This window comes from Falco punctatus (assembly GCF_963210335.1).
Source record: "Falco punctatus genome assembly, chromosome: 7".
NCBI lineage: Eukaryota > Metazoa > Chordata > Aves > Falconiformes > Falconidae > Falco > Falco punctatus.
The window spans coordinates 17,911,619-17,932,825 of NC_137587.1; the positions used below are offsets into that span (position 1 = coordinate 17,911,619).

The 21,207-nt window shown below is 39.0% G+C and overlaps 2 protein-coding genes across 2 annotated transcripts in view; one reads left to right on the plus strand and one right to left on the minus strand.

Moving 5' to 3' along the window:
- Positions 1–692: 692 nt before the first annotated feature.
- FAM98B (family with sequence similarity 98 member B) lies at positions 693–16,653 on the plus strand. The gene is made up of 8 exons (XM_080395895.1): positions 693–1,168; positions 1,967–2,115; positions 2,970–3,104; positions 3,806–3,984; positions 10,797–10,877; positions 11,271–11,387; positions 12,402–12,569; positions 13,361–16,653. Exons 1-8 carry the CDS (start codon positions 1,104–1,106, stop codon positions 13,709–13,711), a joined length of 1,245 nt encoding a protein of 414 aa, XP_080252021.1. The 5' UTR covers positions 693–1,103; the 3' UTR covers positions 13,712–16,653.
- Positions 16,654–17,657: 1,004 nt separating this feature from the next.
- RASGRP1 (RAS guanyl releasing protein 1) overlaps positions 17,658–21,207 on the minus strand; it is a 42,599-nt gene continuing 39,049 nt past the window's right edge. Inside the window, exon 17 of the mRNA XM_080395885.1 lies at positions 17,658–20,873. Within this exon, the coding sequence (XP_080252011.1) occupies positions 20,739–20,873 (135 nt within the window). The 3' untranslated portion in view covers positions 17,658–20,738. The remainder of the gene's footprint in view (positions 20,874–21,207) is intronic.

A 21,207-nucleotide genomic window follows, 5' to 3' on the forward strand; every position in this document is an offset into this window, starting at 1 on the left:
GAGGAGAGTTTGGAAATGAGAACCCAGACCTCTTAAAATAGAAGACAAAAGAACATCAAAGAAAGTCACTTGTTTTGGGAGACCTGCCTTCTACTTTTCCAAGTAATAGGTCTAATGGCACTGGATCTGGAAATCCCTGCAGGTCACAGGACTGGAGGGTGATGTGCTCAGAGATGTGCTCAGAGAGACACAGCAGGTCACACAGACACAGACACACACTACATGCAGTACGCAGTCCCACCCAGGCTACACAGCTCCCACGGCAATGGCCACATCCAGTGGGAAACTGCATTCCTGGGCAGCTGCTGGTCATGCTCATAGCAGGCACCATCACGTGTATCAGCACAGCACAACCCACCTATTCCACATTCCCTTTGTAATTTATTAAAAATACCATGAACAGCCTGGATTTTTGGCTCAACCAGGCTCCGGGAGCAGGTACCCTCCAGGCGCACACCCCTGGGGCAGGGCTGAGGGCTACCACTGTGCAAAATGAGGGCGACGGAGCCCTGCAGTCATGGCCTACGCCACCTCAGGTGGATTTTCACAGTCTGGAATACAGTGAGGTCCCAGAAACACTGCAGAGGTCCAGGCCTAAAAACCTGCTTTTTTAAACCGTGTCGCAGAGGAGGCGTGAGGCAGGCCGCAAGGGCGGGCGGCGGGGCTCGCTCCCCAGGCACAAGCTGTGTCTGGAGCCCCAGGGGCGGCCATGGGCTCTCCCGGCCCTGTATTTCTCCAGGCGGCCGGTACCTGACGGCGGGTGAGGCGCCTGCAGCGGACTGTGGTCTGGGGCCAAACGCGGGGCAGGGCAGCAGGGGCAGCCGCAGCGCCGGCACTCGAGCCCCGCCGGGGAGGGGTGAGGCAGCCTGGCCACCCCTGGCTAAGGGAGGAAAGCTGCCGGCCTGTGTGGCAGGTTACGGGTGGCGCAGGGCCGCCCCACAGCCCCTCCGAGCGGCGGAGGCAGCTGCCGGGAGTGGGCGGGGGCAGCCCAGGGCCTCCCGCGGGGCGCGGAGCCGGCGGCGGCGGAACGTAGCGGCGGGCGCAGGTTGCGGCGGGCCGGTTTGAGCAGGGCACAGCGCGGCGCGGCGGGCCGCGGTGCCAGCATGAGGGAGCTGGCGCCCGGCGCGAAGATGGAGTGCGACATCTTGGACGCGCTGGAGGCCTTGGGGTAATCGGGGAGCTGCAGTGGCTCCCCCTTGGCGGGCCGAGGGGCCGAGGGAAGCCCGCCGCCGCGCCACGCGGCCGTGCGCCGACAGGGGCCCCTTCGCTGCGGGCGTGAGGCCGGGCCGGAGGCGGCGGGGGGACGGGCCTCGCGTTCCGGCGGGTGCTGGGGGAGGCCCGGCGGCGGCCCTGGCTGGGCCTTCTGCCTCGCCCGGGAGGCCGGGTCGCCCGGGCTGTGATGGAGGGAGGCAAAGGACGCGCGGCTGCGTGGGCGTTGCTTGGGGTCCGCGGGGTGTGAGAGCGCTGGGGCGAGCGCTGGGGCCGGGGCTGCCACCGGCCGGACTGCCCGCCCCCTCCGTTCGTGCCTGCCTGCCTCCCGTGAGGGTGCTTCAGCTGCAACAGAGCAGAAAAAATGTAAAATTTGCTTTAATTTTCAGTTATCTTATTGCTAGTACTCTAGGGCAGTGAGTTGTTAATGTTGGAAGGAAATCTCTTTGACTAAACACTTGAATTAATACTTGAATTCTTGCTTGTTTGACACCTATTGAGGCGTGAAACTGTTTTCCTGTACATGTGATATGTGAAAATGCCAGCCTCCTATTTGCTGACAAATTTGCCTGCAAATTACCACTTTTTTTTTTGTTGTTGCGTTTAAAAAAGATCTGAATTATTTCTCGACAAAAGTAACTTACAAAGATTAATTTCTTTCAGAGTAGTTGCTTACCAGCTTATAGTAAAATTATTTTTAAAATGGGTACGTTTTATGTTAAACTTGCTTCTTATCATGATGTTTTTCTTTGCGCAGGTACACGGGTCCACTGTTGGAGGAGGAAGCCCTGAACAAAGCAGCAGAAAATGGATTATCTTCCCCAGAATTTTTTGAGCTTTGTGTTTGGTTAGGTTCCCAAATAAAGTCACTTTGTAATATGGAAGAAAGCATCACTTCAACAGATGGTATATGAATGTTAATTTATTAAAGCAATTTAGTATATGTTCAAGTGGATTTAGACCCATACTGTTCAACACTGTAGTCTCACTATTAGCTGAAATTTAGAAGATAGCTGGAAGATAGCCAAACTGAGACTGATAATATTTCTGTGCATGTGGCTCTTAGATTAAAGTCTTGTCCTTAAAGGCAAGAAAGAAAAGAGAGAAAAAAAAAATATGCTTTTGAGTTGGTTTTCTATCTACATAAATATAAAAAGTACATTCATACATCCCCTGAGTGGTAGTTATATATAATCGTATTTTGATGGCTTAAATTGCAGTGTCTGATATTTTCAGCTAGTTGATCCAGTGCAGTGTGCCATTCAGCACTGTGTGTAGATACGCAAGTTGCTTGTTAGTGCTACCTGATTTTTTCTGTTGAGTGTTGGAACTTCAGTGAGATTTTATATTGCTTGTGTTTTCACAAAAAAAGTAGTAAAACGAAAAATGACCATTGAAAATAATGGGCTCATGACTCCTGTAACTTGTTCATCAGAAAATTAATTACATTGATACGCTGTTTTGTGACATAAGCTGTTGAGCTCCTAGTGATGTTCATTTGCATTCATGTCTTCAAAGACTGCTGTAGCATCGCCGCCTTGTTCAAAGCATGGGTGCAGTATTGCTGTAGCTATTAAAAGGCTTGTCTGCTTGTATGTAGGACTTCCTTAAGCATAAGAAAATATTACTAGGGTGGTAAGTGGGAAATCTTTCTCTGGGCTATTGAAACCTGCAATTGAATTGTATAAATTAAGAAAATTACATTCGGATTTTATGTTTCTGTAAAAAGCCATTAGCTTTGCGTTTATTTATTCCCATAGGTGATAAAGATATAGAGAGCTTCCAGCTTGAGATTAGTGGCTTTCTGAGAGAAATGGCTTGTCCATATATGTCACTTACATCTGGAGACATCAAGGACAGATTAAGAGAGAAAGAAGATTGTCTTAAACTCCTTTGTAAGTTATAATTTACATTTTTCCCGTTTATAATACAGGTTTTTTATATACATCCTCCACTGTTACTGTATAATTTACATTGAATAGGTCTTTATGTATATTTGAGTATATATGTACAACCATTACAACCTAGTTGAGCATGCATCGGCTGCTCAGTGGTGCAGAAATGGAAAATAGAAAACTATTTTAGTAGAAACTAAAACTTCTTTGTGAAGTTTGGGTCAGCCTCCTGAGGCCTCCTGATCGCTTTCTTGATCTACTTCCAGCTCAGCTGAAACTGAGACCTTGCTTGCCATGTTTCTGAGAGATTTCTGAGCAGCTTAAAAGAAAATGCTACATGGTTTGAAGGTGCTGAAAGCAGGATTAAGAGAAGCAAAATCTGCGCTTAAGCTGGACTTGGTCAAAGGTGTAGCAGCAGGAACCAGTGTGATAATATGAAACTAGCCAAAGAACTAGGGGTCTGGTGGCAGAAGTGGGTTAAGCAGTTAAATATGATGTGTAGGCTAAAGGTAGGAAGTCAGGTGAGAATTAGTTCAGAGAGAGTGGGAAACTGATACTAACCTGTCCAGGAGAGAACTGAGAAAGAGTCTCCCTTTTATCATTGTTGTCTTATAAATGTGTATATTGTATTTGTATATAAGAAGGGATGCAGAAAGATTTGAGTGTCTCTAAATCTGCCATTATTACACTTTTCTCTCTAGTATTTCTAAGTACAGAACTTCAGGCTTTAAAGATACTGCACAGCAAGAAAATTAAAGGTTCTCATTTGGAAAAGCACAATGAAATTCATCAGGAAGTGCAAGCTATTTGCGATGCACTGGGCCTGCCAAACTCCTCGACTTCTGATATTCCTCCCTTGTTAACCAATGTGGAACAAAAGGTATGGGCTTTTATGTGTTCTCTCTGTTGTTAAACTGTAAGCATAATCTCTGTAAGCATATATCTTAGAGTTAAGGGGCCAACAGCCTGATCTATAAAAGCCCTATCTGACAAGTGCACAGAATTTTTTATTCTGAAAGCCAGCTTAGTGTTTGAATTGTTTCAGTTATGAGGTGAAGTATTTCAGGTATGTCACATCCGCAGGGAAATGCTGATGAGGCGTACTTTGCCATGCAAAAGGTATGAGTTGAAGTAACTTAGTTTTCCTGTTACCCATTCAGGTGTGCTGCAGCAAGGAGAAGACTTTGGGTAATAACTGATTGAGTGTTTATGTACCTGTAGTCATTTCTGGCATGTATTTAAATTTAATAGCCAAAACCTAAATTTTTGCTTTTCAGTTTATGAATTTCTAAATTGCAAGTATTGATTTGTTAGTGCCATTTCCTTAGTTGTAGAAGAGGATGAAAATGTCTGAATTACCAGTGAATAAGCCAATTTAAACCATACTCAACAGGATAGCTCTTTCAGTTGTGTCCCACCAGTTTCTAACTGATGTGATCTTTAGTCTGACTTCCTCACTGCAGAATGTAAATAGGCTCTTGGGGTGGAATTTATCTTCTGTCAGGCAGCTAGAAGTTCTGCTCTTTATTTCTCCCTAGTATTTGGAGAAAGAGTGGGTGACCAATCTCTAAGAATTACAGGAGATATGTGGAATGAATCTGTCTGCTGCTGAGTCTTTGAGTTTAGTAATTTTACGTGATTATGCTTCTTTATTTTTCTTCCTCCTCATCAGCCAGCAGGCAGTTGAACATTCAGTGGTTTCGGGGAGAGGGCTTGTTACTTGCATGTTTTTCTTACATCTGTATAACTTTAGCGTGACAAGATGAAACCTTTCAATACATTCATTTATAAAAAGCAGCATCCAGGTGGCTGAAGGCCTGTTCCTGCACCATTAACTGTGCTTGATCTATTTAATTCTAATGAAATCTTTATATCCAGTCTTTCCGTTAAATATTTTTGAAAGGATAAAGATACAATCCTAGCACTGTGTTCTCAGGATTAAAAAGTCAGTTTTACAAGTAATAACTAATTGATTGAAACTTGCCTAGTACTGTTGCTCTCCCTCTGGGTGTTAGCTGTGTTTATATTCATGGGGGTTTGTGGGCTGCAGCCATGGGTAGTGGCCTTCCTTGCTCACTTCCTTGCTTCAGTTGAGTACAGCTTAAGTTTCATCCTGTGTTAAAGGGGTAGGACTCTAGTTCTGCAGCTGCAAGGCAGCAAAACCAGATCTGATGGGCCAATTCCTTCACACACACATAGAGAGTCTAGAAAGTTTTCTTTGAGTTACTAGACTCCTGCCACCTTTTGCAAAGTCCAGGATTTCTTTTCATAAGGGATCAGCGTCTTGAGTTGGTGTGTAGGGTATTACTGTTACAGTTTATGTAAACTGTTACAGCTTTGTAAGTACTAAAATGAGCTGAATCTTTAAAGCATGTTATCTTTTTTCAGGTCTGTCAGTTCCACAGTAGTTATACAACTTGTACTCACTTCATACTGTAGAAAGGCGGCAAGACTAGTTTGTTCCTCTTCTGCAACTCCAGATTAATAGTGTAATCTGTTCTCTGCATGTTTCATCCCTTACAAACAGAGGATTTATTTTTTTCCTACTTCTCAAGAGATTTTTGTAGAATTTCTACCATATGTTTCCTTGGCCTTCATCCCTCCCTTTAATATCGGACAGGCTCAGAGTTACTCTGATAAAATACAGAGTTAGACACATTCGTAGCTGTAGCTGTGTTAGATCAGTGATACCACCAATTGGAATTCCTTTGCTTTGTAAACATTTTTTTCAGTGCTATTTGTTGCTCTTTTTAGATTCTCACAAAAATTCACTTGAAATTATTGATTTCCTTTTCTAAATATTTTGTTGCTTTTGATTTAATTAGGTTCCATGTGAAATTGCACTGTGGGTTTTTAGTATTATACTATATCATTTGTAATAGACACTTACATACCTATCTAGTATTTTTGTTGAATTTGCAAATGTATCTGCAGCATTTCAACATGTCTACTCTTTGTCTCTGTCTAGCATCTTCAACATTGTCAGTAGCTGTGGGAATAGTTCTGAGAATAGTTGGGCTGTGCAGCAGCAATCTACCAAAGGGACAGATCACACATTGTATTTTGGTATGGAACATTAGCACATTGATTGTTTTTAATAATTTGTCAGTTTATTTAAAAGACTAGTATAAAATCAGGATTTCTTTCTTCATTCAGACTATGAGTTTTATAGTAGCACTGACTTTCAATATGCAGTCACGGGAAGTACCTTTGGAATTTACATCTCCTGTAATAAACTGGGGTGGTGGTTGTCAACATACTTAAGAAAATGTGAGAGATGAAATGACAGTGTTACAGCCTCTTATCACTAAATATATTTTATTCTATAGCATTGAAAAACTAATAGTAATTTTGTAGTTATTTGGTGGGGTTTTTTTAATGTTGTTCCCTTGTAAAGTATGTTTACAAAGGGTAACTCTGGGAGGCATTCTGGAATTCAGTACCAAAATCCCCATAAATTCTAAATGACCATTCATCAGAGATTCAGAAAGGTTTATGCCGGTATTGTGCTCATGCTCACATCTGGCTTTTTTCCTGTCAAGATAGTGTGCATTTCACACCTAATTACAAAGTGACATTCTAATAGTGTTTATTTGAAAGACTTCTTAATGTATTTTTCAAAAGACCAACAAAAGGTGCATATTAGTTTTCTAGAACATTTTAATTTGTAGAGAATGAAAAGAAACTATAAAGGGCTAGCAAAGAAACTAAATCAGAACTAAGCTAAAAGAAAATTTAAGTGAAATACTTTAAAAATATTTGGGAATACTTCCTAGAATTTATTCATATTTGGTGTGTGCTTTTAACTGTTGGTGTTTAAAAATTTTGCAGACATAATTAGGCCTGTACGTGAAATATCAATGGAGTTACAGGGAGCAAGATGAAAGAGTTGTTCTGTTCACCAGGCGTAAAGGTCAAACAGAAATGTCTTTGAAGTTAGTTAAATATTGAAATTAAAATGATCTGCAGGTAAATGGAAGAGAGGTAGAGGGTGGCTTAAAAATATTTTGTGGTTAAGATTTTAGGTGATCTTTCTGCAGTTGTGCAGTATGCCTCATGACTAATCAAGACAGTGTTCCTTCCTTAAAGTGTTGATAGTTTAACTTAAATTAATAACATGCCACCTCTCTCCAGGTAAGGTTTTTTCAAAATCTTGGAAACCCTGGAGGTGCGTGCGTGTATGATGTTTATCTGTGCAAATGGTGTTAAGCATAAAATTACTACTCGCTTTTGACAGAGGGTAAAGATAATAAATATATGGAACGCAATAGTGAAACGTGAGCTATAATTTTTTTAAGTAGTATAGACTTATAAAACAGATGAGAAATTTCATGTTCAATACATAAAGATATGCTGTATTTGGTAACAACAGAATAACTATATTTTTATACAGCAGATTTTGAAGTCAATATTTTTGGCTCAAACAAATCCAATAACTGATTCATTCTCAAACTATTTTTAGAGGGTGTGTGAACTTCCAAAGCAGTCCTTTAAATGTTTAACGTTACCAAGGTCAGTGACACAGTATGTCCAGTAGTGAAGTATATTTATCTCCATCTAGCTTTTAATTAGTTGGTTTGCTTTTTACAGCTGAGGGTGTGAGAACTTTGTGATGATTTGGCTGTTGCAGTTTGTTTTACATTTCTATGAGTATGTTTTCACTGCTTTTTCTATCTGGGCACTGCTTTTAGTGTTGTTCACACTTACACATACGGACTTCTTTCTGGGTTTTGGTTGTAGTGGTGATTTTTCTTAAAACTCCTGCTTATCCTTTTTAACCTAGGGCAACTGTTATGTTTAAGAATGTGGGTTATAGCATAGATTCTTGCATCAGTTATTTTCTTGTCTTCTGGTGGAAGATGCTTATGTCAAAGCTCTTGTGCTCCTAGCTCTGTCATCAGTCAAGGCTGGACAATGTGTTCTGCAGCGGTAAGGCAGCTCAGCTCATGTCACCATTATAGCTGCAGGATATGCACTCGGAGCCCGGCTGATGGCAGTGAGGGAGTAAAGTGGAGATGCAGTCGTTTGGGCATGACTACAGTATGTCACAAACATGAACGTAGACCAGTTCTTCAGTGACAAGATTCTTCCTTAAGTGTTAACTTGATTAATAAACCTGTCACTGGATAAAATTACATAGGTATTCTCTAACCTGGAAATAAAAGGTTGCAGAAATTTGGGAGCAGTTTCCCAGTCAGTAAAGGATTGTTTCATTTAGCTGCTCTTGTTTCATCTAGTTCTGATTTTCACTGATTCTCTTAATTGTTCTCTCTAAACTTCCTTTCATTTTTCAGTTTATGGAAATCAGGAATATGTAGTGCTGGGTTAGGTCTTTTAATTGTGATTGACTTGTGGCAGAATGTGTGGCTTTTGTATGTGAAGCCCAGTGTTGTATTAACCACTTAGCTGCCCTTGCAGCTGCAAACTTGCTGTAATTCTAATCTCTAGATAGTATTTAGCATCACTGGTTTCCAGATTTTCTTCCACTCTGTAGCTATAAATGACATTGAGAATTTTTTTTGGTTTTCTTGTGTTTCAGCAGCCAGTCTCTTTTGATAGATTCTCTTCCTTTCAACTTGTTAGAACCTTTGAGGTTGTATTTCTGACCTTAGTGGTATACAGATAGACACCTCTTACCTAACAGAATTTTTAATTCATCTGCTGTTTATTCTTTCTTCTATACTAATTAGTGATTTCTCCATCTCTTGCTGTCATGCTGATTTTATTATATTTTTCATTGTTACCTTTATTTTTTCATTCTTCAGACATTTGTTTAAATTCAAGCGTACTTTGTGCTTAGGTACATCTGAATTGTGAAGTAGATTATGAGAAGCATTGTGTACATGCTTCACTAAAATCAGCACAAGTTGGCTATGTTTAGAAGACAGACAAATTGGACAGCCCTGGAGGGCTTTTTGGAAAGAAAATAAAGGTTCTAAAGAAGCAAGAACTAGCAAAGAGGAGCATAGAGATCAGTAGGCTACATGGAACTGAACTTCACCTCTTACTGTAAACTTTTTTTTTTTATATGGATGGAGTATAACAGCAGGGAATATTACAGCAACTAGATGGCCACTTTTCAGAAACTACTAGGCTGTCTTTTCTGCTGGAGTCAAAATACTGGTTTTGCGTAATTTGCTTACTGCACAGTATTTTTTACTTCAGACTTTTCCTGGGGGTTTTGCATTTTTAACTTGCCACAGTGCTGTCCAAAGGTGATGTAAAAAGAACAAAATATACACCCTGGCTTTCACACAAAATTTGAGATCAGATTTTTTCCTTAGTATATGCAAAAAAGGGAAAAAGAGATAAATATGAAATCCCTGAAATACGAGAGTTGATTTATCAAGTATTCCTTTTCAAGTAGCTTTCTTTAATCAATTAACTAAGTGCTCTAGAATTTTATTTCTGTCTCTGAGTTGTTTTTTTTCATAGCGATCACAGAAAATGATACTTCTATAATACGTGGAACTCAAAACTCTGACAAGATGAACTAAGATAATACTGGAAGAGTGAGCTTTGAACCATATCTTTATGATAAATTTATTGTAAACACCTGTGTGACTAATGAAATCTTATAATCCTTGCAAATGTATCTAATGGCTGTCCTCAGCTACAGGTTGTAATGTAGATTGTGCACTACCTTAATCCTTCTCTGTGATATGTAAAAGAAAATTAACTCTTGGTTTTAGTCGTTTGACTTGGTTCCCCATAATTATTTATAAAAGCAAATGAAGATTTAGGTCAGGGGTCCTCAAACTTTTTAAACAGGGGCCGGTGTGCGGATGAAGTGGCAAGCAGCCATCTGCGGGGCCGGGGGGGGGTGGGTGTCTGTAAGTACCGGGGGGCGGGGGGGCGTATCCAGCCCGCAGGCCATAGTTTGAGGACCCCTGATTTAGGTCTTCTGCGCATCAGAGTGTGTGCAAAGCTTGCAGGATCAGTGATACGCATGCATTCTACTCCAGCTGAAAAATCAGTTGGCTGGAAAGTTATGTACAGGTGTTGTGGGTATTCATGATGAGTTTTAGAAGAACTGTGCCAAAGGAGGTTCCTTCAAGAGGAGGAGGTGGAGGTTTCTTGTAGTGAGAGAAGAGAATGCAGTGGAGTCCAGAAAGCAGAGAGAGACCATAATGATCAGGGATGAAATTAGGGCAAAAACTAATGGAAGAAGTATAAGCAAGGCAGATTTGGAGTGAATGCAAGTGTTAGACATAATGTTAAATGCCAGCAATTACAGGAATAGAAGACAATTAGTGAAAGTGGTTGCATACCCATCATATCTCCTGCCTTTCTTACTAGGACCCATCATCAGATTTTTGTAGCCGAGTCTAGCATTTGGGAACAGAACTCATAGTAGCTTCCAATTTTTACACTTCCTTAGTTGTAGTTACAGCACTTAGTAATAAATAAAATGAGTAATTTAACTAGTCCTACTCCCTCTATGCACTTGATAAATTTGCTACATAGATAGTGTTCTGTTATAATTGGGAGGAGAAGTGGTGTACCGTAAAATATTTTTGTGTAGAGGTTGGTCACATAGTGAAAGTATTCAGGCAATCTTTGTAATGGATAAGTCAGATGTGTATCTGTGCTATACTTGTAAGATCAAATAGCAAATTGTGATTGCAGAAAATTGTGCTGAAATAAATGTAAATATAATTTGTATTCTGAGAAGTATGTGTTTTGTTTCAGATAAAGGACATTCTCTCAAAAGTTCAAAATAACCACGTGGGGAAATCACTGCTAACAAAACCTCTGAATTCCGACCAAGTGGTAAAAAAAGTCTCTCTTTTTCTTTTCTGCATTTAACAGGATGGTCAAAATTAATGCATACAGCTTCATCTAACTTTGTCCATTTCACAGTCACTGTTCTATTGCTACATATTAATACTAAAATTTAGTTGCTAAATATTAACAATGCTAATCAGATGCTTCCAGAATTAATGTTATAAAACAGACTTTGGGTTGATTCATCCACTTACTAATTTCACAAATATTTTGTATATACATACTACTGTAGCACTACACAGATGCACCCCTAATTCTATACAGTTTATAGTGGTGACCTGGGGATAGACATCTTATTTGCTGAATGCGGTTAGCTTTAAATTGACTTCTATAACTCTATAGATGTGAACATTTGGACTTTTTATTGTAACACTGCAGGAAAGATTGGAAAAAATCAATGATGCGCTTCGCAGTGAGTATGAATGCCGCCGACGTATGTTAATGAAGAGGCTAGATGTGACAGTACAGTCTTTTGGCTGGTCTGATAGAGCAAAGGTAAGCTTGATGCTTTTTTTTTTGCTTCCTGTAGTGGGAATCTGCTACAGTTCCATGGGTCTTGCTACCAAACATACATACTATGTAAATACACTTCAGTTTTGTTTATAACTTCTCCAAGAAGGTTTTGGGGATTGAAAATGTTTTGGCATTTATATAATTTAGATGAATTTTTTTTTTAAGCCAAGAGGCAAATTGTTGTCTTTTTTTAATTTATTTTTTAGCTTGCCTTTTTTCCCCACTGTTGAGTAGGTTTAGATACCTTTCTCTACTTCAGATGCTGTGGCATTTTTTTGTGGTTTTTTTTAACGTGTTCAGTCCCCAAGACAGGTAAGTGTGCAGACTGAAATGGATCCATAAATGGTGTAGTAACTGCCTAGCAAAACAGTCATGTAAAGAAACAATACCTGTTGTCTGGTCCATCCAAGATCAATTTTTTTTTTTTACTCTGAATGGCGATCATTCTTGATGTTCCCAGAAAGTATATTTGTTTTTCTTTTTTGTTAAAAAAATGAAACATCAAGGTGTGTTTGGAAAAAATCTTTTCTCTCCCTTTCATGACTTGCAGAAGTGTTTTGCTCCATCGATACATTTAAATTTTTTTCCACAAATTACTGTACTTTGAAGCTGCTCTGTTTTAATTACATTTAGAAGTAATTTGTTAAATACGGCTATGTAAAGTTTTTGAGAGAGCAGGCTGGACTCCTAAATTTAGATCTTTAAATATGCTGGAAAACATCAAAGAATCTGTTTGATGCCAGTGGATAGGAGAATTTCTTTTGTAATGGTGCTAAGTTTCAACATCAGTTAAAACATAATCAACATTTTTGTATAGTAGCTCCTCAGCATGAAGAGAATTGGTAACAGCTGGCATTGTATTTTGTAAGGTAACTTAAATTTTCAGACAGTGCGTGTTCAAATTGAAACTTACAGAGACCAATGCATGGCTTATGGTAAGTGTGTTTGTGTGTTTTATGCCTAGCAAATAAGTTGCATTTGATTTTTATCATTTAGGTAAAAACAGATGACATAGCACGAATCTATCAGCCCAAGCGCTACGCGTTATCTCCAAAGTCAACTATTACATTAGCTCACCTTCTTGCTGCTCGGGAAGATTTATCAAAGATCATAAGAACAAGTAGTGGATCAACACGGGAAAATACAGTCTGTGCAATCAACAAGGTATACCTTTTCTTTCTGGGATGCAATAAAAGGACATGGGGATTTACAGACCTATCAAAAGTAATTCTGGAATTATACTCCTTAATACTTTCATTTCTTTTTGCAAGATACCTGGTGCTTCAAGAAAGGAAGGTTTGCAGCATTCCAGTAGGCATTGCAGCAACTTCTTTTTTTATCTTATTACACAGTCATTCTTGCAACAGGATGAAACAGTAGTGGGGGCTGTATGTGTGCATGTGTGTATATGACCTCTTGAGTTCAGTGGAACTGCACGCCTCAAGTTGAGTCTTTCTGGTATCATTTCCTGGGCTACCTGTTTCCAGGATTATGTTGTTCAGTTTGTAAACGAGTGTCTTTAGTTAATCAGTATATTTAAAATTTATGTTTAAAAATTATAAAAGTTGTTTTGCTGCAAAGTAGATTTATTTGGTTTGGCTAGAGTAATTAATCAACATTGTACTGCTTTCTTGATGGTAAAAGCTGGAGTTACTAGTTTCACCACTGTAATGGTGACTAAGCCCATTTTATTTACAGATTTTTCTAAAGTTTTGTGCTTCATTTAGATACACTTTAATATGTTCTGATCCCAAAGATTCTGAAATTTCTTAATTATTGTAGGATCTCAGAGAAAGGGTTTTTTCTTTCTTGAGAGGACTTTTAATTGGAGTGCCTGGGACTGACCAGAGTATGTTAACATTCATCACACAGGGATTTTAGGAAATACAAAAGCAGTAGCAAAAAGACCTACTACATTTTTTTTTAAACTCAAAACAACCTATTTTTCCATACAGGTTCTGATGGGGAGAGTACCTGACCGTGGAGGCAGGCCAACAGAGATTGAACCACCTCCTCCCGAAATGCCTCCTTGGCAAAAAAGACAAGAAGGTGGTGGAAGGGGTGGCTGGGGAGGTGGTGGTGGTGGAAGGGGTGGCTGGGGGGGTGGAGGGGGTAGAGGAGGAGGAGGAGGAGGAGGAGGTGGTGGTGGTGGGTTTGGAGGTGGGGGTTTCAGAGGTGGTGGAAGAGGTGGAGGTGGCTTCCAGGGTGGCAGGGGAGGTTATGGGGGCAGGGGAGGTTATGGTGATAGGGGAGGTTATGGTGATCCATATGGTGGAAGAGGAGGGGGAGGATACCGAAGATACTAAAACACTGTAAATATTAAGAGAGTAATTGGCAAAATATAGTGGTGGTGTTTACTGGTATGAGAAATTTAGATATGTTAACTCGGGTTTAGGTTAGAATTAAGTATGACCGTATGAATCATTGCATTAGACCAACTGATGTGGTCATTGAATTCTTTTAGTTAACTGAACAGAACTTTTATACTAAAATGTGATGACTAAAGTCCTTGTTTTTCGTACTGCTCATAGGGTGGTTTTTATGTCATTTTATTTAAAATAAGCCTCAGAAAAATGAATAAAACCCTTTCTAAACAAACAAAAAATATATTATGTAACGTTCAAGCCTCTCCAATTATTGCATGTTGCATGTCCACTCCTCTGCTCCAAAATGCTGTGTAGAAAACAAAATAGGCCTAAGAACCAGATGGAAACACTTGCAGGAGACTAAAGTGCTGCTTTCAGGCTTTTTCTCTTCCACCTAGTTTTCATATGGGACGTGTAAACAAATTTTCATGTCAAATGTTAAAATCCTTAAGGCTTTCATCAAAATTATTCAATTGGATTTCTTATTCTTCCAGAATTTCACATAAAAGTAGCATTCTGAACTAATACTCTACAGAAACTAATAAAATTAAGGTTGTTTTGTGTGTTCGTAAATATATCGTAGACTACTTGAAAGTCAGAGCATATACCGTAAACTCACAATCCTGGTGAGTTTTGATAGCGTCTATTTTCATTTTACCTGTTCTCCATTTTATTTGTGTTTCATAGAAACATTTTAAGTAAGATCAGATTGGGCAGAAAACTTACGCAGCCATCGTGTCTCATAAGAGTTCATTTATGTATTTCTTCTGAGTCAGGCTTGAGACATAAAGGTTGAATAAGCTGAGCTTCTTAAGAAAGAACATACCAGTTCTTTCCCCCTGCGTGCCACCCTCCCTCCCTTTTTTTTTTTTTTGTCCCCGCCTGCTCTGTGTTCAAGAATGGCCAGCTGCCCAGCTAGTAAGGTGTCTCACACAGCAGTTGTCCTTCCTCCGTGACTTGTCTCTCTCTTACTCTGCTAACCCATTGGTCTGGTAACCTGAAAGCAGCCATCTTGTTATGGTGTGGGTGCCTTCTCCTTCATAAACAGTATTACTCTAGATGAAGGAGTTAGCTTTCGTACAATTGTGGCTGTAAATACATGTAGACAAGAATTTAATTTTAGAGCTGTCAATTAAAGACGGCAGTTTCTGTTGTCCAGCATCCTTTAGATCTCCCCTGTTGTGAGGCTGCTCGTGAGTACAGAGGTGGAACAGGAAGGTGATGCCCCAGTATATACTCATGACAGTATTTATCAGGGTCAGGTTACTGCAGAGAGACTTGGCGGTGTCTGTTGATTGCATAGCACAGAAGCCATGAAGCATTTTAATTGAGCATGTAACTGCAGGCTTAACTGTGTGTTGAACTTTAGGATTTGATTTTGGGTTTATGTTCCACAGTTAACGAGTTCTTTCTGCACAGATTTCCTATTGGTGTCCTTGTTTGGTATGCTTTAAAGGTGTTACTTTACCTTCAGGAACACATGCATCATGTGTTTCATAGGCAGCTTTATGCATGAGTGTAAAGCTGTTCGAAATCAGATTATTATCTCTTCCAAAAGCCTATGGCAGATTTTAATTAGCCATCACCAGCCTTCCTTCTCATTTGAAATTTTAATCCAGATAAACTTCAGAAGTTTCTCTTCTGTTGTTTCCTCTCTGATCATAGGGTGCTTGAGAATGCTGCTTGTGATGCGGTAGATACAGCCTTGTGCAAACTTTAAGGTCCCAGCAGCTGCCTAACAAAAAGGGGCAGAAGTTTTTCTTGTTTGAACGTGTTAGCTTGGATGTGAACTCATGAAATAACGGCTTAACTTCACCCAGCTGCTAGCAGTACAGTTCCTTTGCCAATTTTTTTTCTACATTCCATGCTGGCCTAAGCTGTTGCCAGCTTCTGCATTCAGTATGGAGAGCCCCTCATGGATCCTGTGGGAGCACAGTACTGGGTTTCTTGCTGTTGAGCTTGGGTTTTGCCTAATGCTCTGGAATAGTTGCAAATTGATGACGTAGCAAGTGAGACTGCTGGCCTTGGAGGTGAAGTGTTGGTCAGCAAAGCAATGGAGAGAGCAGTTTTTGACAACCAAAGCCTTGATATAAAATTCTGCTTGCTCATCCCAGTGTTGTGTTTTGGTAGAAGTAATTTACAAACAGCAGGCAAGGATTTAGCTTTACCAAGGAAATATGCTAGGAAAATCAAATGGCTTATCTATACTTAAAGATTTCATCAGTCTTAAGGTGTGCAGTTGTACTGGTTTAGTTGAACTGTTGTAACTGTGCGTTTACACTCATCAATTTATCCTGTGTGTAGCAGGCAGGATGGTTCTGAATGAAACCCTGACGTGAACTAGCTGTGTTGCCCACATGTAATTCTGACAGTTACATTATTTCAGTACCATACTTAAATTATATTTATGTAGACCATGTAAAAGATGAGACATCCAAATAGGTTGGAGGTTTGTTTTTTTTAATCTGGCCATTCCACTTTTTCTTGAATAATTCCAAAATGTGAAGCCAGTAGTGGAAAACTAAAGTAAGCACCACCACGTTTCAGAGGTATCCTTTTCTGTCCTGTTGTCATAATGTATGCTTTTAATTTATCAAAAGATGCAATAATACCATAGAAATAATTGATTTAAACCTTTTCTCAAATTTTGTATGTTCGTCTTGAAAAAGTATTTTCAAAAATTCTGTTGCAAGTAAAATATTTTCATATACATGTTTGTGAGATTTTTATGTTTATTCACACATAGTGAACATCTATCTGAATATTGTTTTGTTTGATTAAGAATTGGAAAGATAGGTTGGGTTTTTCTTTTTTCAGGATTTGAGAGTCACTTTTGTTAACAGCTGTAAACACTGAGGAATAAAGTACTGTATTTGAAGTTACTTGCATCACTTGTGTAGTGTGATTTGGCTCCACTATCACATGTTCCTCCTATGTTTGTAAGGAATAATTCCTGCTGGTGACTTACAATAGTGATGGAACTTAATGTTTTATGATAAGGAAAAAGAACAGATATATTTATACCAGCATTGAGAAAGCTGGAGATAACAATATAGGAAAAATTCAACAGGCAGGACATGTCACAAATATATCCCTATTACATTGTCTGTGATTACTAAGGAATCTCAATTAAATTTTTCTTAGTAAAAAACCCCAATGTTATAGATCTGTACAATAATTACTTTTGTCTCTCCATAAAGGAAATATCCTCTAATTACTTCTGAAGTTTCCTTTTCTTAATTTCTATAATTATGTTGTAAAACACAACTTCTTTTGTGTGTGCAAGACTGTAGGGTAGATCTGCCCATATAAATAGGAATTCTGGTTTTGGTGGTTAGTCAGCACTCTACGTCTTCATCCCTTGCCTCCCTCAGATGATTGAAGATAACTGAATAAATGTTCATTAGCCCATATAAGAACACATTTGAGGTGAGGTATTCTGAGGTTTACTACATGGACAAGAATAGCAAGTCTTTAGGGTTATATAGTGCTGCCTGTATAATAGCCAGCAGTGGCAGATGCTTACAGAAGCCCTGTTAAAACTTGGCTGTCAGGCTGTGAAATCTTTTCAGAATTAGAATTTTTAACAAAAGTGAGAGATTCTGCTAATGAAGCGTTGTGCTTTCTGCTAATGAAGAACTGTGCTTTGTAATACTTGGAATAGTGAGTAGCAAAACAGTGTACTGTGTCAACCATTAAAATAGCAAAAGAACAATGCGCAAATACCTAACTTCCCGAGTTTTCTCAAAGCAATGTTCCAAGGATTTCAGAAGGTGGAGCTAGACTGGGGACTCGGGTAACTAGGTTAATTCTGCAGCAGTGTCTCATATGACTGAGTCAAGGAAGATGAATACAGGTGGTTTAGATTTCTTTGAGATACAAACTCTGAGGCATGAACTGTGATTTTATTTTTTTTCTATTATAAATAGTTAACAGTAATCTTACAATTTATATAAAATCTTTACAATCTGTACACTTTTTCAATCTTCTCAAACAGCATCAGACCAAAAATTTTTCAAGTTGCCACAGAGATCAGTTACAACAAAATAACAGATTGCTACTGTAACAAAAATGTATTTCCAAAAACATATATGCTATTTAAAGGTAGTTGTGTTTAATCTGAATATGAACAGTAGCCCTGCCTTAATTAATTGTGATTGTTAATTGTGATTATGACTCCATCTATTTTTATCTTAAATTTAGAAATTAAAAAGAATTAAATATCTAATTATCAGAATTCACACTTGAAAATAAACTGTACTTGGTAGGGGGTAGGCACTTGGTTTTTCTTCCTTCCTGTATGTACATGAAACACAGCTGAGCCTGGAGAAGGAATACAGGTGAGTGCTTTTCATTTAAATTTCATTTATATGAAATTCATTTAAATTTCAGTATCAGTGTTTGCTAACATTACTTTTAAACAGCACTTAGTACTTTAATTGTATTTTTTTTCCTAGCATGAAGCAGCTTGGGAGATTAATACAGATATGATTTTTGTTCAGTAGCTCTGTCAGTATCCCTGTAGTCAGTTTCTGCTATTAGTCTTTCATGCAGCAAAAAGGAAGTCCCCAAAGAAAGAAGGGGCTCCCATCATAAACAAGCAAACAAAACCCCAACTGTAAGGAGCTTTGGGCAAACAGAGAACCTGAAGGTACTTTGAGAGCTCAGAGATTCCCCAGGTACCAACTGACTTCGAAGAAGGAAGTTTTCAGCTTATGTCAAGCACCACATACTTATTCTGTAAGGCATTCCTGCAAACAGATCCCTTCTAAGGCATTCAGATTGTAGGAGCAAGAAGAAAACACAGAGAAATGTTAAGTTAGCAGTTAAGGCTGTACAAATCTTTGATTGTAACTCAATTTTGAGTATTAAGTACTCAACCTAGTAACACAGTAGCCTATAGGCCAGCTATTGATGTTAAGAAAATTCCCTAAGTAACAGCTTTTGTTCATGATCTCCACCCCCCAGCACAAAGTGTATGCATACACACAAATTCTGTCAGAATCCAGAGTTTAGACCACAAGCAAACAGTTGTCTTAGCTGCACAAGATTCATAAGTCTTTGCTGCTCTTTTTGGGGTATTTTCGAAGTACATAAACAAGATAAAAGTTGAATGTTTTATTTCAATTGTTGCAGAAACAGACTTAATTGCTAAATGCCTATTAGGAATATGCCTTGCTGTAGTTCCTTGAGTAGAGGACGAAATCAAGAAGCTTGCAGAAAATGGGCAAAGCAGGTTTGCAGTCATGACCTGAAAGCCATTCTGACTGCTTCATTGATCAAAGTGCAATTCCATGTTAATTGTTAGTAATTCAGGTTTAGTGTATGAGGAAAAAAAGCTGCACAATCGTCACAGCTGCTGGTTTTTGTCCTATGCGTTTCAGTTATTTACAGTAAGGTAACAAAATCTATTATTACTACAGTTTCCCTCCATTTGTTTTTACTTATACATGGGGATGCAAGCACAAACAGAGTTCAAACCAAGAATTTAGAATCACTTAAACTTAGCTTCAAATGGACTTTGTTATAAATAAAGCATTCATATACTTGATAATGACTGTAAATTGCAGATGGAACATACATTTATACCACTTTCAACAAAGCACGCATGCTATTGTAATGGGTTGACTAAATTTCAGCCTATAACGGACTTGGAACTTACAAGTTTTGAAAAGCATTGAATGGACTTTGTAGATAAACATCAAAGTCATAAGGTTCTGATGTTTAAATGTGTGATGATGAATCCCTCTGAGAAATGCAAGCAAGTTTTATGCAGCTGTCAGTGTACAGACTGTCTTGCAATGCAAATGCAATTTTAAAGTTGGCTATTCTGATAAGCAGATTTACCAGGAACTTGAAAGACTGTTTTGTCGTCTTTTACAATATGTACACTTTGTAGCTTTAAGAGAATTAAGTTACCTCCCTAGGACCTTTTACTATACAAAATTTACACACATAAGAGCACACTCATCTTGACTCTTTACCTAAAGTGCATGTGAAATATAGAAGACAAACCCATGGAGAAACCCTAGTAGTTAGAATCATAAGTTAGGAGCTCTGGAATACAGTAACTGTGACACTGGGATTACTGTACAGATTCCCTCATCACATGGCCCTTGAGGTTCTACTCAACAACGCCATCCACTCTGACATGACAGAAAAATAATCAGCCTTGTCCTGCATCTACGGTATGTGGACAACAAGTTATCCTTTAAGCCAAATAAGTAGGGCTAAGTGTTCCAAGCTGTGGCGTGGAACACAAAAACAGGAGCAGTATTCAATGTAAACTCTCTCTAGTTTCATCTGTTTTACCTCAACAAAGGTAAGTGTTTGAGCAGCAGGACTTCTAAAGCTCTGAAAGAGGTTTAAAAAAATTGTCAGTTTATCTTAAAGTCTAAGAATCAAGTATCATTAGCTTAACCACTTACTTTAATATTCTTGCTAAACTTTGGAAAGATGACAGTTCGCTTCATAATTTTAATTGGTTTCAGCCACAATAAAGAACTGTTCCTCTTAATGGAATATTTCTACAGTTTTACTTAAATACTCTGATTTTTTGAACATTTGTTTCTACAAACCTGAATTTGGGGAAAATCTGAGACGACAGTGTCTTATGAATACCTACTTTGTAAGAACTTGTAGAGTAAGGTGTGCTGCTGCCAGACAAGTCACTGGGGAATCCACATGGTCTTCATCATTAACAGAAATTTAAGCAACAACGTCACTCCTTTTAAAAGCAATCCCAGAAGATAGTATTTTCATTGCACAGATAATGCTAAATGACCTTAAAAAGTCAGGAATGGATTTATACATTTGGGAGTGTATGTTTAATCTGGAAATGTGTTGAGTAAAGAGTATTTCTGTTTAACATCCTTCAGACTCTCTCTCATTCACTTGATAAATGTGCCTTACCACAGCTCCGCCTTCAGTCTTACGTTCTTCCGTAGGAGATTTCCTCTCTTGTCTGCTAGGAGCAGTCTCTGTATTGTAGGTTATTGACTACATGGTTTCTTCTCTGGATCGTGAGAGACTCGATTGTTTTATGTGCCTGTTCCAGCTGGATCTTTAAACCTTCATTGTCTGCCTTTAGAATATTTCTTTCCTAAACAAAACCAAACCACACACGCAAAAAAAAGAGAATGGTATTATATTTTGAATTTGCTTCAGGACTGTCTGATTGTATGTTTAGGTTGACTGGCATAAACGTTAAGTTGGTGTAGCTCTTATCAGAACAGAACCAGTAACTTGCTTGAATGTTTCCGTAGTCACTGGTCTGTCCTTTGTGTATACTCCCCAGCAGCTGGCGTCTGACACCCTGTCCACAACCTGCCTTTATCCACCCTCCACTGTTCCTCTCATAACAGCAGCAGTCTAGGGGAAACAAGAACACAGCTCACACTTTACTGCTCTACTAATGCAAAATTTGTTGTCCAATA

Excerpts from the sequence above, each read along its gene's own strand:
- FAM98B (XM_080395895.1), top strand. The coding sequence starts at position 1,104 with ATGAGGGAGCTGGCGCCCGGCGCGAAGATGGAGTGCGACATCTTGGAC. Across the intron at positions 3,105-3,805 it reads AGATTGTCTTAAACTCCTTT|TATTTCTAAGTACAGAACTT; the intron begins GTAAGTTATAAT and ends TTTTCTCTCTAG. Across the intron at positions 12,570-13,360 it reads CAGTCTGTGCAATCAACAAG|GTTCTGATGGGGAGAGTACC; the intron begins GTATACCTTTTC and ends TTTTCCATACAG.